The sequence below is a fragment of the Semicossyphus pulcher genome, unplaced genomic scaffold (assembly GCF_022749685.1).
Source record: "Semicossyphus pulcher isolate SPU_LCO1_2020_fin unplaced genomic scaffold, fSemPul1.0.p SCAF_14, whole genome shotgun sequence".
Lineage (NCBI taxonomy): Eukaryota > Metazoa > Chordata > Actinopteri > Labriformes > Labridae > Semicossyphus > Semicossyphus pulcher.
The window spans coordinates 14737756-14755195 of NW_027211648.1; the positions used below are offsets into that span (position 1 = coordinate 14737756).

Here is a 17440-nt window from a genome sequence, read left to right on the forward strand (position 1 = left end):
GACATCCGTATCTGTCTTTACATGAGAAAAAAAAATCCCCCTGTGACTGCAAATAAAAATCAAGCAGCCACTGTCCGAAGCTGAACAGTCATGACACACAGGCGAGCTATTGACACAGATCTACCGGGGAACATCTGTGATGATATCAGACAGCTGCCGCGGTCATGAGCCAAGGCGAGGCTTTCGGTCGACTTTGAAGTCATAACGCCGGTCTCATGACCTCTTTCTTAGAGAGATGAAACATATGGCCACCACTCAGTCAGAACTGAAAAGGTCTATCAGACGGACAGCCCTGTGTGGCGGACTTTCCGAGACTTTTTACTGCGGATTTACAGCTTTATTTGTTCACTTTGATGTTTACTTTTGTTACATCAACAACTTCTTCTTCTTGCTACTGCCTCTTACGCTGTTTTTATCTTTCTGTTGTAATAATAAATGCTGAGTTTCAGGTAATAAATATTGTCCCTATGAAGAGGATTTATTCCAATTAAAGCAAATAAGATGGCAGAGATACTCCTTATGTAATCCACAACTTGAGAAGCCACATGAAAATGGAGAGCCACTAATTCACTTTCCCCTCCTGCCCTCATTTAATCTCCACTTGTAGAGAGAGGGCCCTCCTGCCAAGAGCGAGCTACTGGCGGAGGGCAAATAAAAAGCGTATGCCGCCCCGTAATAAAAGAGCCAACACTAATAATTGAGGGTACTAGATAAACCCGAGGTAAAAACAAATGTCAAACAAACAAACAAGAGAGGGAGGGAGGGAGGGAGGGAAGGAGGGGTAGTGGGAAGGCCTCGCAGGGGGGGGAGGAAGGCATCAGCGACAGCAGCAGAGTCACTTAGCCTCCTGCCAGCAGACCTGGTGCCAGTGTTTTGTCACAGGGACCCACTGCTGCTAGGCCTTGTCATTAGGCTGTGGCAACGCAGCAGGAAGGATAAACAGTCATTACATCAATTACACCAGGAACCTTGGCCGCACACCGAGCACCTCTCTCTTTTTCGTCTCGGTGTGTCTCCTTCTGTCCTCTGGCCTCTGCGCTGCCTGCCAAGAACACGTCTGTACTGGACCCCCCCTCCTCCCACCCCTACATTCAGGGATGAGGCTGAAAGCAGGGAGCTGTGAGGGTTTCTAAGGCAGCATCTTCAACTGTTGGTCAATGCTTTCTAATCAAGTTGTGGTGAACTAATTGCATTTTAATTTTGTTTAATTAATGTCTGGTCAATAAGTATTAATTTCTTTATGGTATTTCCAGATAATGTAAGTGTTGTGGGAGGTAATTTGAACTCATTAAATAAACAATGTATGAACAAACATCTGTCTCCATGTTAATTCTGTTTGGAAACCGTCTCTCAAATTTGTCAGCGTTGCTTTTTTTTTTATTAATATGTTATTATGGGTTAGGGTGTGGTGTGAACTGTGTCTATTTAAAGTGACAATTAGAATATCCAGCACTTGATTTATTGGTCTTGGCACATCTAATTTGGACTTAATATAACCTTACTCATGGTCTTTATTTTTTTAATTCTTCCAAGTGCAGCCCCTAGTGCTATTGATTTGCTTACGTGCCATTGTTCCTACTCGTTTTCTTAATTAATAGACATTGGGTGGGGTCGAGAACCACTGATGTGGAGCTGTTAACCCCAACAAAACACTGCAGGAATGTGATATAAGCCTATGGAAATAAGCTTGCAAATAATTACCCTGCGGTTTAGGGCGTTCTTGCTGCCAAACTTGGCCTGGTCTTGGCCCAGGCTGGTCTGAGACATCTTCCTGTCCAAGTCTTCATGCCATCCTGGAGAGAGAGTAGGAGACAGTTGAATAGAAGCTTTCTCTTTAACTTATATCTTCAGAATCTGTCAATTCATGCCTCTTATGGGCCAAAACTCCAGGGAATCCTCTAACATCGATTGTCCTTACCCTCAGCAGGTACTGTCTCTCCGTTGGTCTGGGCTTCCATGCAGAGCTTTTTGGCCGTGCTGAGGCCTCTGCTGTTGAGGAAGACCGGCAGGTGAACGATGTTCCTCATGTAGTCGTGTCCGTTGATGTTGGAGTCTCTCAGCACACTGTTGAGGTTTTGGTTGATAGCTTTGATGATAATATGGGGGTCGCTGGCAAAGATGGAGATAAAAGGGCCTTTGGAGAAAAGTACCCGAACCTGGAAGGAGATAGGAGCCATTAGTTAGTACCTAAAGGACCCTTTTACCTTCTTTTGTTACTGAATGTTTGTTAAACTATGATATGAGCATGTAGCACTGCTGTCTGTAAAGAAAGTGAATTGGTTAAATCAAGTGAAAAAAGGTGTTATAGCAGAGCAGATCCCTCTGTGGGGTGTCTACAACTTTAATGTCAAAATGGGTAGTTTTCAGTATACTATAATCAATAACCAACGTGACAGCTAGAGGCCACAGTCAGCTGTAGTACTTAAACTTAATGACCCCCGTGAGAGCGGACTGTCCGCAGCACATGGCGTTGGGGATTTCCACTCCACTAACTAAGGGACATTGTCCAAGTGTCACAGGACATCGATTTGTGCTACATGCATACATGGTTTGTTAAAGCCTGGCCACAGCCCTCAGGCCTGTCCACAGAATGATGAACCTACTACAGCTGTCAGCACCATCCACAAAGGCCCCATCACATGATGTCTGCATCTTTAATGCATCTCATCCGGTGAGAAAAATACCCAGACTGAAGGAAAAAAAGATTCAGTCATTTGCTTTACCTACAAAAAATGGATTTCAAGGTGCTGTTTTTGATTCTCTTTTGACAGAGGATGTTTTTCAGAGCGACTGGGTGGTGTTTTCACAGATGAGTAAATTACATTAGCACACAGGAGGTTGCCATCTTCTCTGGGATTACTTCACCAAATAATAACATTTCGCTAAAGGAAATTCTATTACAGCAGCTGGGAGGAAGACTCTAAACTTGGAGGTGAGCTGAGGCAGCTGGGAACACCAGGGTGGCTGCACAGTACAGGAGATGAGTAGGCTGTGTGCGGGCATAGGGGAAAGTCCCACTGACGGTAACGGCTACGTGTCAGACTGTCTCGTGGTTACGAATTTACTTGAGTGACAGATGTTGGAAAAAGTATTTCCTGCATGTTATCTCGTTAACTGTCAAGCCGCATTCATCATTTCTGCTCCCACGCACAGAAACATGCGCAAACACACACCGTGTCCAGCATCTGCAGCACTTTGTCCTGCTCACAGGCGTCTAGTCCGTCGATGATGACAGCCATGCGTGTCTGGTTCTGGGTGAAGCCATCAATGGTTTTGGCCATTTTTGACATTAGCTCCACTTCATGCTTGAGAACCTGGGGAACAAATCAATGGTCCAACTTTATTAAAATTTCAAGGTTTATGTAAGAAGGAAATTGATTGGATTAGGAACTACAGCTTCATGAGGTTATAAGCAAATGGAAAGCCCAGCTGCATGACAACAAGATGTCATTTCAAAAGTGTGTTTGTCTACCTTCATGAATCCTTCACTCTTGAGTTTATGCAGGTTGTTGGCAGCACTGTGCAGCCGTTTCCTCTGGGAGTTGAGGACAGAGTCGGCCACCTGCCACCAGGTCCTTAAGTTGAGCAGTAAGGCCAGACCCACCACACAGGCCATGGCTATGAGCACTGCGTTTACGGTCAAGTTCTCAGGGTCCACCTGGGAAATGAAAGCAGTTATAATTATTACTGGGGTGTCAGGTGACCTAGTGGATGGGTCAAATCATGTTCATTAGTAAAGCAGGGTCCCTGGTCCAGAGCTGTAACGCACCTTAAAGATGGCCAACAGGGCCATACCAGTGATCAGGCATCCCAGTGTCAAGGCAAACAGCACAAAGGAGGGAACACAGCACGTTTTCTTCCACTTCTTACCTGTTCATGAGAAGAAATGATAATGTGAGAGAGATGCAAAAGACTTGTAATAACCACAAGCTTTACGCTAAGACCATTATCAGTGTTAAGTAAATAGAGAAAAGCACACATTATACTTAAAAGAGCTCTTATACTTATATTTTTGAGAGCTCTTATTTTACTGGACAGATCATAATGACTGCTCATAGTTGCAAATGTATGATTCTATCTAATCTCATAAAAAAGTCTGACTGTGCCTCTGTCTACCGGCTGAGTCATTACATGACCCACATCTAAAGCCACAGACACTGACGTCACCTTGGATCTCATCTTTTTTGAACACCCTGAAGAGCCTGGTGGCCATGAAGCCAAACTCCCTCTCGCAGGCGTCTGAGAGCGTGGCGATCATCTCAGCCATGGAGGTCTCTCCTCCAACACTGGACAGACGGTTGTAATCGGTGAACAAGAACCTGTGAGGCACAAAAAGAGAAACAATTTTAGCTATGCAGAAAACTCCTGATGAGACTGGGGTTAAAGGAATATTTTTACAATTAATTAAGATTATTATAACCGATGTAAAAGTCTATGGTACTAAGCTGACTATTGAGCATTCTACTGAGTTTTAAAACTCGTAATAAACGCAGAAAGGGAATAGAAAAGCTTTACATCTTTATCTCGCATAAGGGAAACGAACAGACAGAAATAACCAGTGACTCTGAGTGTGTGTGTGTGTGTCACTGTCACCTGACAGGCAGTGCACGGGTGGTCTGCTCAGGAAGTTCAGGGGGGTTGACGAACATCAGTTTGAGCAGCAGCTCCAGGTAACCGACCTGGCGAGCCAGACGGGTGCTGATGACCCACGCCCAGTTCCAGCTCTCCCTCTCCCGCCGACTTCCAAAGTACACCAACACTAGAGTCAACAGAGGAGGGGAGGGAATATTTGTAAGTATTGTTTGATATTGGTTGTAAAATGGCACACTCTAGAATTTGCTCAAAGTCTTCCCATCAGCCCTCTAAATCGTCTTTGTCCTCACCAAAGAAGATGTAGAGCACGGCGAGGAGGCTGAGGGAGACAGCTATAGCCAGCCTAGGGTCAACAGTAAAGCCCAGAACCACAGCCACCGAGCCGCAGAGCAGCAGGGTGAGGAAGACCACCAGCCAAGAGAACTGGAACAACGGCTCTATCTGCTGGCCTGCGAAGGTCTTCATCTCATCTGATGGACAAAAAAAGACTGATGTCAAATATATATACAATATAATATCATAGAGGTATTAAGCAGACATGAAGCATTATAAAAATTAAAAATAAATTCCTTAATTCTATACATTTCATCTTTGTATCAGAGTTTTGTAATGTGTGGGCTTACTCACCCTCCAGTTTCTTAAGAAGGAAAGATTTGCCGCTGCCCCACTGAGCGTACAGTCCAACACAAATAGGAGGCTGCATGGTGGGCTCGCTAAGGATGTCTGCAAGAGCACTGCTATACAGGTCATAACCCAACATGTCTCCATCCGACTCAGAGGGGGAGAGGTGCTCTGAGAGAGGAAGAGAAAAAGTGAGAAAACAGAACAGTCCAGGAGAACAGAAGAGAAGATAAAACAGATTTGTGACTAACAAGGCAATGAGTTTATTTTGTAACAGTTATTTCAGAAAGAAAAGGGTCATACTGGCTCCAAATATCTGTGTGAGGATGCTTTTCTGGTGGGTACAGTCGATATTGTATGGAGTCTCTCCAGCTTTGTTGGGGCGGTAAAGCAGGCGGCCATCTTTGGGGTTCCTCAGCAGCAGCTCAGCCAACTTTCGGCTTCGTCCTCGGATGGCAATGTGGAGGGGCGTGTCCCCTTTCTGAGTCACGAAAAAACAGATGCAGTTATTGACAGAAAAGTAACTTTTAAAGACTAAAAACTTAATAACTCTCTAGATCACTAAACTAAAATAAACTTTAAAAGTATGATGGGATTTTTCTACACAGGTGTATGTGTAATAATCAATCATGTTTAAAAAGTACCTTGTCCAGTGCAGACACCTTGGCTCCTTTATCCAGCAGCAGTTCCACTACGTCTATGTTCCTCATTTTGGTGGCTTTGATGAGTGGGGTCTCTCCCTCCTATAAACACAAAGATAGAAGACATTTTAATCAATAATATTCTGAAAATTATTTTGAACAGAAAACACACATTGGACCTTCAATTGAGAAATAAAGAACACTACACAGGATCAAGTATTTCACATTTTACTGCCTGCATTTCTGTAAACAGTATTTTACAGGGAGGGCATATTTTTTTTCTTAGCAGATTGAGTAAATGGAAATATTAGACTGAATAATTTTAATGGATCAAGAGTGTATTTTAGGTCATCACCAGTGTGCCATACCTTAGTGCAGCTCTCAGTGTCAGGGTTACACTGCAGGATGTCTCTCACCATGGAGGCGTTGCCTTTCTCCACTGCCCAGTAGAGGGCAGTCTTTCCATCCTGATGAGGAAAGGAAATGGCTGAGAACGTAGTATATTATTTTGTATTGTTTAAAGTATTCTTATAATATATTGTATTATGCAAAGGACATCCAGGTGTGTCTTTAAAAACCAAGAAAAATACTTGATTTATTTGTGTGATTCTAACCCACTGGATTAAAGTTCACTTTACCAGGAAACAACCGAGCTTAAGTAACAGTATTGAGTAGCAGTGTGACATTTCACATGGAGAACACAAGAAGGCCTCCTGCCTGCCTTTAAAAATCAAACAGGCAGCAAAGATAGCAGGAGAGGAGCTCCTACCTGGCCCCTGACGTCAATATCAGCGTATTTGTTCAGCAGAGCTCGGACGATCTCCACATGACCTCCTCTCACTGCTCCAATCAGCATCGTCTCCCCGCTCTGAAGGAGAGGGTGAAAGAGAGACGGAAAGGAAAAACAAATGAATTGTGTTTCATTCGCTTTGTTTTCTTCAACAACCACTCCTTTTCATATTCAAACAAAAAGGCTTGTAATGTTGGTTGGCCTCACCCTGTCGGGGATGTTGACATAGGTGCCAGCGTCCAGCAGGTCCTGCACGATCTCGGTGTGTCCCTCCTTGGCAGCGATGGCCAGCGCTGTGTTGCCATCCTTGTCCGTCATGTTGACATTGGGATTCCTTTTCAGCAGCTCCTTAACAACCTCTGTGTAACCACCTTTAACTGCCACAATCAGAGCCGTCATTGAGTTCTGGAAAGACAAAGCAAGAATGTAAGGGTCCTTCTAATCCTTGTATTTTAAAATAACAGATGCACTCAGTCTCTACTTGACTGAGTGATAAGATTTCAGCTGGTGTTCAATACAGCAAATGTTCACTAAGTATTTCCCAAATGTCATCAGTTAGTTTCAGAAACTCTAGGAGACAGCCTTAATGACAGTTTATTGCTGACATATCGTTTATCAAGCCCAGTAACTCGTACATTTTCCAGGCAATAGAGCATCTCAATCACATGTAAATTAACTGCTCTGCAACATTTGCGACTATATTTCCATCTGATTATTGATGCCACATTTCAAACTATCACATCATTCAGTTTGTGTCAGCGCAGATGCAACATGACTCGAAGGAGCACAGCTGCGCTGCGTCATTGATGCAATCAATTATTTAATATTGCAGTTTACTAATGAGTTTGTGGCGTGGTGGCATTAAATCTTCATTTTGTGAAAACGACACTGGTGAGAGCGGGAAGATTTGTGTGTCATGGCACCCACCATGAACCCAAATTAGATTTAGACTTGCTCAGCTGATAAGGTACCAAATCAAATATGAATAATGTTTAAAAAACACTACCATCTATGATACGATGTCATTTAAATAACTTTGAATGGAGCCAATCTCAGCTGTCATTGTGTGAGAGGCGGGGTCCACCCAGTCAATCACAGGGCTGACGCATAGACAGACAACCTTTCAAACCTTTCACACCTTTCACAGGGGTGGCTGTGGCTCAGTGGTATAGTCGGTCGGAGGTTCAATCCCCAGCTCCCTCAGGCTACATGTCGAAGTGTCCTTGGGCAAGACACTGAACCCCAAATTGCTCCCGGTGGCATAGCCAACAGGTATGAATGTGATATCTGATTGACAGTTGGGCATGTGGGAATGTGATGTGTAGTGTAAAAGCAGCTTTGAGTGGTCGCAAAGACTAGAAAAGCGCTATATAAGTACAGTCCATTTACCATTTACACTAAGACGCATTTGAGAGTCGCTCTCATGAGCATGGTTTTAGACTGTGGGAGGAAGCTGAGTAATCGGAGGACACCAAGAAAGGCCCACTTTGTCTGAAGCCGGATTCAAACTAGGAGCCTTCTAGCTGTGAGGCGACAGCGCTAACCCCTGCACCAACATGCAGGAACATAGCTTATATTATCTTTAAATCAATATTTTAACTACTTAAAGCTACTACAGAAAATTTGAAAGTAATACATTTGTCAGATGATTAAAAAATGTCTGATTTATAATGATTAACAATAACATTAACAGCAACAGAAAGAGAATACACACCAATAAAAGCATGGCAGTATTGAATCTCTACCGACAGAGAACACAGCTATTAACAGGGAATCTTCATTCGACTTACCGCTCCTTCTTGGTCCACATCAGCTCCATTAGCCAGAAGGTGCATCACACTTTCATAGTGTCCCTTCCTGCCGGCCCAGATCAGAGGAGTAGTACCATACTGTAAAGAAAAGAAGAAAATACCCTTCACTACATCTTGCGTGTGATTAAAACAAGTAAATGATGAACATCTGTCAGTGTGTAGTTACCTTGTCTGAACAGTTGACCTTGGCTCCGTGCTGCAGCAGGAGATGGACAATCTCAGCGTGGCCTCGACCTGCCGCCCAGATAATGGGGTAGACGCTGTACTGTTGGAGCAGAGGAGAGCGGTGAAGTCATGCTGACAGTAACTAATGATCAGTGTAGGGCCTGTGGTCGTACTAATGCTTTAAAGCTCCTTACATGAAGGAAACAGCAAGAGATGGGGGAGTCGGTGCAGGAGAAGAGCAAGGTTGTTTCTGTGTTTATGCTACTCTTAAGTTATGTTTACTGGCATTTTAATCTAATTATTATATCAGACAATGACCCTGTTTTTATGAATTAAAAGTAAAAGTAATGTGTCAAGTTTTAGTACCTGTCCAGTGATGTTGGGGTTCGCTCCTTTTTCCAAGAGCAGCTGGGCCACATCTGTACGACCTTTATATGCTGCCCACATGAGAGCAGTCCAACCTCCCTGAGTGGGATCAGAACACAATGGTCATGAGTGAAACATTATGAGGACAGGAAAGGAAGAGGGTTAAACAGCCTGTGTGTAATATACTTGCTTATAATTACAGGTATTACTGTATTAGAATAAGGGCTACCACAGTATTAAATTCAAGTCTTACGAAATTAGCAAAATCTTAGCAGGCTTTGTGGTAGGAAAATGTGCTATTTCCAGCTGGGCTGACACACTATCCAGCGAGCACACAGTATCACACAGAGTGGGTTATTATAATCCCACTGTGATGACTGGCTGTGATCTGTCCTGTGCAGCTTAGACACACCCCACACGGCAGCGAGTCAGCTGATGTCCTGAGCGTTTTCCAAAAAGTAACAGAAGCTTTGAGGATTTAAATAAACTCCAAACGTCTCGACTTACATGAAGAAATAGCAGAGGGAATAAAACTTGTAAAACTTTGAGTATCAAGATTTAATACAGTGTCATAATGTTAACATTTCTGTTTGCTTGAAATGCTGGAAATCCCAATCAGCTTCAACCTGGGTAACGAATATGTGTATCTCATCTACATGCTGCAAATAGTTTGCTCATGCCGCTCAGCTGCTACAGCAGGCCTGCAGACAACAACCGTCTGCCTCTCGCATGTCCGGATCCCAAAACTAAATCATATCACAGCCCCCATGCACAGACAACCAGAGCTGAGTAAATGGGATTACTACTAGAGAGGAGCCATCACATGCAAAAGTAATTTCATTTTATGTCCATTTCAAGGCTCATGGATCAACCAGAAGTGAGGTCATCACATTTTATTGAGACCAGGAATGCACATATAATCATAACTATTTTATTGATGCTCCATAATCAAGAGGCAGATTACAGTACAAGTTAGAGCCGCTTGTTGATCAGCCTCTGAAGATTAATGTTTAGATATATTTTTTGGTCTTTATCTATAGAGAGGACAGTGGATAGTGTTGGAAACACGGGATGAGAGAATAAGGGATGACACGCGGCAAGGGGCCGAAGGGTGGGAGTCGAGCCTGCATCAAGGACCTATAGCCTCTGTACATTGGCCGCCGATTTAACCACTGAGCTAGACCACTGTCTGAAGAATATTTAGTGGATGGACACAGTGTCTTATTGCTCTCTGTAGTTTAGCCAGTAGATCTTTTTCATGTATCATAAATTGTCATGTCATTTTGGCAGTGAGGATACATAACAATCCCTTAGTCTTGATCCACCCCAAACCTTTGTTTGATTTAATTCATGTAAGATCATTTTCGTGGCATCTTAGATAGTTTTTCTAAGGAGAGAGTAGCGATTTAGAGGAAATTAGGAGGGGATGACACGCAAATAATGTCCCTATGATCCACCTGAGGACGTTGTGATTGCACTGAATCGCATCCATAAATCATCACTTTGAATTCTGATCTTTTTTTCATTCACTTAACACTGACTAAACTGGTTGGCCTATCTGTAGAACGTTCTTCATATAACACAGAAAACTCTTCATGCTCTCACCATGTCTCGATGTTCCAGGTTAGCATTGTTCTCCAGCAGTTCCCTCACCACCTCGATGTGACCCTCCTTAGCAGCCGAGATCAGCGCCGTCCAGCAGTCCTGCACACACAGACAACTTATTACCCTGAGAACTCCCATCAGACTCCAAATCCAGTCGGTCAAACGTCCGTCCGAGCTCTACGCGGGGCGCCCCGGTTATGGTCAAAGCACTTTACCTACCAGCTGGTCATACCAGGTGCTCATGGGAACTCTGTGTCGCATGGACAGATAGGAGTGTCAGACAGTAAAGTGTGGAAGACGAGGTTGACCGCAGCATGTAATGTTCTCCTTTCCTGTGCGGCCGTTTGTGCTAGAGTGAGCACAGGTTTGAGTGCGGCATGTGTAATAACAGGCTATAGTACGTGAGATGTTAATGAGAGGTGTAGTGTGTGTGAGCATGCGTGTGTGTGCCTAAGTGGAGGGTAAGTTGATGCTTGGGTGCATGCGTGTGTAGGGGCTGGCTTCTGGAGGCCCATGGGTGTTGGCCATTGACTGGATCCTGTCATTTAGTCATAGGAGTAAAGGTAAAAGTTAGTAATAAGTTGTCATTACGGCTCATTATGGCTCATAATAGCTGTGGACTAAGCCGGCGTGTGGTGAGTTCAGCAAGATGGAAGATCAAGGCCAGTAGTTCTGCTGCGTCTTCTTTGTGAAGTTGATGATGTGGTTATATTGACCGCACTGTTTTCCACCTGTGCACAGACTGTAGTGCGCTCTTTAGTACTACGTGTATCTGTGGGTGTGTGTGTGTGTGTGTGTGTGTGTGTGTTTATATTAGGCAAATTGAGAGGTTTTGTGTGTGCGTGTGCTTGCTTACAACATCATCCAAGTTAACGTTGGCTCCTCTCCTAATGAGCTCTTGTACTATCTCCAGATTGCCCTGCTCTGACGCCACCATCAGGGGAGTCTGTCCGTTCTGAAACAAAGAGAGAGAGGACAGGAGCGGAAACTGTGATGCAGATTTTAAAACACCATCAAGCCAATTAGTTAAATTGTGTTGTCCGTAACCCTCTGGGAATTCACTGAGAGAGAAGGGGCAGTCAGTGATACTATCTGAGGATTTACTCTAATCTAGAACAACCTAATAATTCATTCCTTCATGCATTTTGGCCTACAATAAAAGACATTTTATAAGTAGATTTATTGCTTTTATATTTCAGTTGGGCAAAACTTATGTAAAGGAAATAAATAAGAGACACTTAGGGCCTGTGTCCACTAACGGCGTTTTTTGCGCTGGCAGCGCCCACGACTGCTTCTCACCGGCGCTTAATGTTGCTAGGATATGAAAGTTGTATCTCTGTACTTCTGCTTCCCTTGGAAGTGACGGTTAAGTCTGTTTCAAATTGCTCTATATGTTTAATATTTGCTTTTGTTCAAGGACATTTTACAAAGAAAACGTTCAAACAATGGAAAGGAATCGTGTCCTGGTATTAGCAGCAGCTCTAGACCTGGAAATTCTACCTTTGAAAAAACAGGTCTGGGTGCAAATGTCAGTGGCCACCAGGATTAGGTTCTCCTCCACCATTGTTATTGACAAAGTTGATATCGGCAGTCCCGCCCCTTCTTGATTTTGATTGGTCGGTAAGAAAGAAGTGATTTTCAACTCAGAGCGCTGTGAGCGTAGCAACCAAAAACAGCTGACGAAATAGGTGCAGCGATCGCAAAAAGGCTGTTAGTGGACACAGGCCCTTATTCTTCACAGAACAAAGTGAACAAAACCAACCCAGATAATAATAAAAATATATATAAATAAACGGATGTTTATTTTGCCAATATTTCTCTGACTTAACAGATAAATAATTTTATAGAAAATAGATAAACTCATCGTAAATTAAAAACATGAATTCATTCATGAGCAAATATCAGGGCATTAAAGTGTTACAATTTCCTGCTTGAATCATCTTTCAGTCTTTCTGGTGACCATATTAGTTCATCAATATCTCTCAAGGCAAGTGCACCATTTCTTTCAATCTGATTAAAGAAGAGATCCCACATTTTTTTAGAGCATTGTTCTTAGTGGGGTTTAAGGATAAAAATTGTGTTATCTTTATTTTCTTTACTGTCAACAAATCTCATAAATGGACCAAAACCAACAGAGGATTATTCTGTCTCCCAATACTTTCTAATACTTTATGACATCTCCAACCAATCTTTCCTCTGTTTTTCAATCTGAATTGAATGGTGCACTTGCTGGGGACTATTTTTTAGACTTGGATTTGATCCAGTGATTATTTTTAGCAGCAGGACTGTTTATGTGTTAACTAGAGTGCACATGGTCATGGAAATGAAGAACCAGGTCAGGCAGGATAACAGTGTGTCTCATTGATGTGTTTTTGGAGAAACATGGAGGTCAATGGAGGAGAACAATGATCTGTACCAGGGTTTGGATACACAGACAATACTTATTATTAGGATAAGTTCACTATACATGTTGGTCTTTTCATCATTATACTTTAACTTGTGAAATAATGATCTTAAGCACACATTGTTTATATAGATAATTGACCTAACATAACAATGAAAACAGCTGGAATAGATCAAAATACTGTGCAGGTGTTTTGATGATAGTTCTGGCTAAACATATAGCCCTCAAAAGTCTAATCACTTCTACTATATCATTTTTACGTCTTTGTATGTCACGTTACTTTGGGCCTTCTTTTACATCATTTATTTAAAGCAGGTTTAATGTGTCTGTTCTATCACAGATTAACAAAAAAGACCTTTAAATTGTTAAAACAGATCTTTACAGAGTGCTCAAAATATGATATCAAGTACTGTGTCATCTTTTTAGTATTGTTTAATTGCAGCTTCAAAACACGCAACAATCCATTTTCCCACAGGCCAGTTGTTACATGATCTAAAAAGCCTCTCATTACTTCATACTCACATCACTCCTGCTGTCCACATCCCTGAACTTGTCCAAATGTGCCTTGATGGCCGCCAGGTTCTCCTCCTCAACGAAGCTGAAGAGACTCTGGACGGCCAGAGAGGTCATCTTCAGGGAGGTGGTGGTATCCATGGCTGACTGCTAACCCCGCGTACACCACTGTAGGACGAGAGGAAAACACATAAGCACTCACAGAAGACTAAAGATGCTAATGGCGTCTATCTGACCTGCAAAGCTAAACGCAAAACTCTACTGAGAGAGATGCCGGTCGGTAAATTGAAGCCGGGAATAGGGTGTGGTGTTCCTTTTAAGTGATGCTGTGGAATAAACAAGTGCAGTCTAAGCCTAGCTTACACGCACAAACTCAGCCACACAAAGTATGAAACAGAGGCTGAGTCTTTTTTGGCCTGCTATAAATAGCACAAAATCCAAACGGAAAAGAGGGTTTCATGTTTTTAAAAGCATATTCAAAGTTTTATTTTTATTTTATTTATATGCACATATGTTTGTGTGCACATATTTGCATAGGCATTGATGTCATGCATTTTTGTATTTCCTATCTACTTTTAAAACTTTTGATGTAGGACCAATAATTGTCCTTCAACCTTTAGGACTGTATGTGTGCGTTTCAGATTCAGACAATGAACTTACAATGCTCATTACACAACAGAAGATAACAAGGGCTCCCTTGTTCAGTTCAGTTTACTTTCTACTCATGCTGAAAACACGAACTGAATTTTGCCTGCTCAGTATAATGAAGGCAGAGGAATCACAATGCAGAGTCCAAAAAAAGTCCAACAAGTCATCCAAAGACAAACAATAGTCGTTAAACTTTGCTCCTTTGATTTAATGACGTTAGGACTCCGCTGTGTGCTCCAATTATAACAGAACCTTCCTCGGCTCGACCCTCCCCCGCTGCCTTAAATTGGACTTCATGGAACTTGTGTACACTAAACAACAAAAGTGCCTGAAAATACAATAGGTGCACAGTCGCACACTATTTCACTGAAATTGCTTAGCATTGACGGCATATTAGCAGTAGGACGCAGTTAGCCAATTGCATCAGACAAATCAATGGACATGGCCCACTTAGGGAAAATGATCTATAATTAGGCTCCACCTTACTTAAGAGTTATTGTAAACCCAGATTTAGACCAAATTGTTCCTATTTTTATGAGCCATTTTACCCCCGAATGCAACAGCAGTACTCACATAAGACATTTCTGTAAGTATTTAGCAATGCCAAAATATCACACTGTAAAATGTCAAAACTTCCTCGACATTGCCTGACAAAAGAAACCGCCCACTCAAACATGGTTGTTCTAGCTGTAGTAGGGATCCAGCCAATCGATGAAAATCTCATTAATGATTCATCAAAGTTGGTCTCTTCCATCATGGTCAGGCTCACTTCCTGCCACACTATCACAGAATTAATCAGCTGCATTTATTGCTTCAGAGTTGCCTGGCAATGGGTTTTAAAATAAAAGGTTAGCAAACACGCTGCTCAATATTTCAACATAATCTGTGAGGCAAGCGGCTTAGACTCGCGACAATAAAAGCTTAAACGTCACATGGCCGTCCATAAAAAGGCCCAGAGTAGTCAAATTAAAAGTGACAAATCAACAAATAACTACACATTTTCATTTTTCTAAAAGTCTGACCCTGTTTCTTTGGTCAGGGATCACCTGCCAACTGTTCTCCCTTATCAGGCAGTGTCACGAATAAATGAGAAAAATCCTTTGTTTACAGTGGCAGGCAATAGGAGCCTGTTGACACACCCTCCTCCGCTCCTTGTCTCTCAGCACAATGGGTGGACGATAACGCCACACAGGAGCCAATCAGTAAACATTTAGCTCTCTCTGTGTGGGCAATGATCAGATGGGAGATCACACATATCCTCTAAACAAAACCCAGGAAAAAAAAGCAGACACAAACACCAAAAAAACCCCTAATAAAATACATATAAAAGCTGCTAAAACAGTGCCACATATTGTACAAAAAACAATAAAAATATGAATATAAGATCCCTTACCTTGGTGTAGGGTGAAGCTTTGAAGTATTTGGCTATTCAGCACAAATCTTTCTCCTTCTCTCACTCACACACAGTATCAACAAGCACTGCCAGGATCAGGCTCAGCATCCCCCCTTTACTCGAGGCTGAATATTAGATGAGGGGGCCGGCCTACGCCCATCTCTTCCCAACACAATGGACACGCGCGACCAGATTTTCATTCATTACACGCACTGGCTCGGCACCAACTACAGATAAAAGGGGAGAGACAATAAAGATGTTGGCCCAATTTGTGCAGTTTAACTCGATGAATAATGCAATTAAGAAACATTAGGTTGAAATTAATGGGGGCTGTCACTGCGAGACTAAAACTCTTGTTAATGTGTTTAAATGACTCAATTGGTCATTAATGAAAGCAAAAATGTTAAGCTGATACACTGTATCTAATTACATTCATTAATGTTAAATATTTTAGGTTAGTGCTACAACCAGGCTAACGATATTTTTTATGACTATTTCAATAAAACATTTGGTCTTCAAAGTGTAAGTGTATGGTGCAATAACCCAAATGAAGTTGTCATCTTCAGGTTGTTTGTTATATCCAAAGCTAAATAAAGGTGTTGAATCATTTTTACACATAAGAGGGTATCAACTAGTGGGTTTGGGGCATTTTTGCTTCAACAGTTATTCAATTAATAAAAGTGTTGCTATTTATTTTTCATCGTCGATTTATGGATTCATTGACCAATCATTTAGCCCAATAGAGAAAGGTATTTGCGCTTTTAGGATACATTGACAAACCAATGTAGCACACAATAAAAAAAACAAACAGTAAAAGTGGATTGACCAAACAGGCTCAACCCAATACTGAAGAGCAGGAAAACAAGCATTAAGAGTGGAACTGAAAAGCCCAAATTATATCCTGTCTGTTTAATTAAATACTCTCAGATCTGGGTTCATGTCAGAGCTAGTATAGTGTTTATGTAAAAACAAAAATTTGATATTATCATGACAATTCAAATAAACTCCTTGTCAGCTATGCTGCTGTCTAAACAGAAGTGAACTTAGAAGGAAGGCAACACTTGATAGGATCTCTAAATTTAACCAGTCAGCTTCTCATGGCTTGTCATGTGGGTATGAAACTGCTGAGGATTCAGTTCCCTGACACATTCCGAGAACTGCTCCAAAAACAGGTTCACTGCGTGTCTGGAAAACTTTAAAAGCAGAACATGGAACTTGTGTTTTTAAGTCCGCGGTGTGTTTGTCTGGGGTTTTTGTCTGAAACGTTATCTATTTTACTCAGTAGACATGTGCTTGAATCAACAAACCCTTGGTCACAGCAGCGTCTACTTGACAAACTTCCAGACAGGACACCAATTCAACATTGCGTTCATAAACATATACTGGAGGTTTATGCTGCATCTTAAAGATGCTAAATTGCTAACAAAAACAACGACGAGTATTATGATTAGCCCCTCTGATGCGTTTTCGGGTTGTCAACAAAGTAAACATCTGGATGGCACACACAGAAACACACACACACAAATCATGTGTGGCCTCAAAGAAAAGTAATTTTTTAATATACTTTAATTATCTTCTCTTGAGCTATGTTGCAAGCAGAGTGACTTCCTGTGTTTTGTCCTATCGCTGCTAGGAAACAACAGCAAAACACTTGCGATTGAAACTCCCAACGGCTAACAGGCTAACGTTAGCTCAGAGCAGCTAGCTAGCTCTCCAACAGGTCCTTATACTTCATAAAAGTTCCCAAAACAAGTAGTACATAACACGAAGTCCTCTTACCTAAGCTGGACTGCTCTGTAGCTGTTTGTATGTTGATTATGTTCCGGAGAATATAGTCAAAAACATTGCTTTTTCATGTCATGACTAACTGTTGCTTCTGTGCTCTTTGGA

General features: G+C 42.1%; 1 protein-coding gene across 2 annotated transcripts in view; it reads right to left on the reverse strand.

The window, feature by feature from the left end:
• Window positions 1-17440, reverse strand: part of kidins220a (kinase D-interacting substrate 220a) — a 43174-nt gene extending 25734 nt beyond the window's left edge. For both annotated transcript variants that reach the window (XM_069661153.1, XM_069661154.1), the window contains exons 1-22: window positions 17330-17440; window positions 15551-15777; window positions 13519-13677; window positions 11449-11547; window positions 10593-10691; window positions 8988-9086; window positions 8623-8721; window positions 8436-8534; window positions 6853-7050; window positions 6625-6723; window positions 6224-6322; window positions 5859-5957; window positions 5518-5695; window positions 5221-5385; window positions 4884-5063; window positions 4594-4759; window positions 4168-4319; window positions 3770-3870; window positions 3473-3658; window positions 3174-3314; window positions 1919-2156; window positions 1702-1793 (exon numbers count right to left, since the gene is read on the reverse strand). In XM_069661153.1, coding sequence (XP_069517254.1) covers window positions 1702-1793; window positions 1919-2156; window positions 3174-3314; window positions 3473-3658; window positions 3770-3870; window positions 4168-4319; window positions 4594-4759; window positions 4884-5063; window positions 5221-5385; window positions 5518-5695; window positions 5859-5957; window positions 6224-6322; window positions 6625-6723; window positions 6853-7050; window positions 8436-8534; window positions 8623-8721; window positions 8988-9086; window positions 10593-10691; window positions 11449-11547; window positions 13519-13650 — 2721 coding nt within the window. In that variant the 5' untranslated portion in view covers window positions 13651-13677; window positions 15551-15777; window positions 17330-17440. The remainder of the gene's footprint in view (window positions 1-1701; window positions 1794-1918; window positions 2157-3173; window positions 3315-3472; window positions 3659-3769; window positions 3871-4167; window positions 4320-4593; window positions 4760-4883; window positions 5064-5220; window positions 5386-5517; window positions 5696-5858; window positions 5958-6223; window positions 6323-6624; window positions 6724-6852; window positions 7051-8435; window positions 8535-8622; window positions 8722-8987; window positions 9087-10592; window positions 10692-11448; window positions 11548-13518; window positions 13678-15550; window positions 15778-17329) is intronic.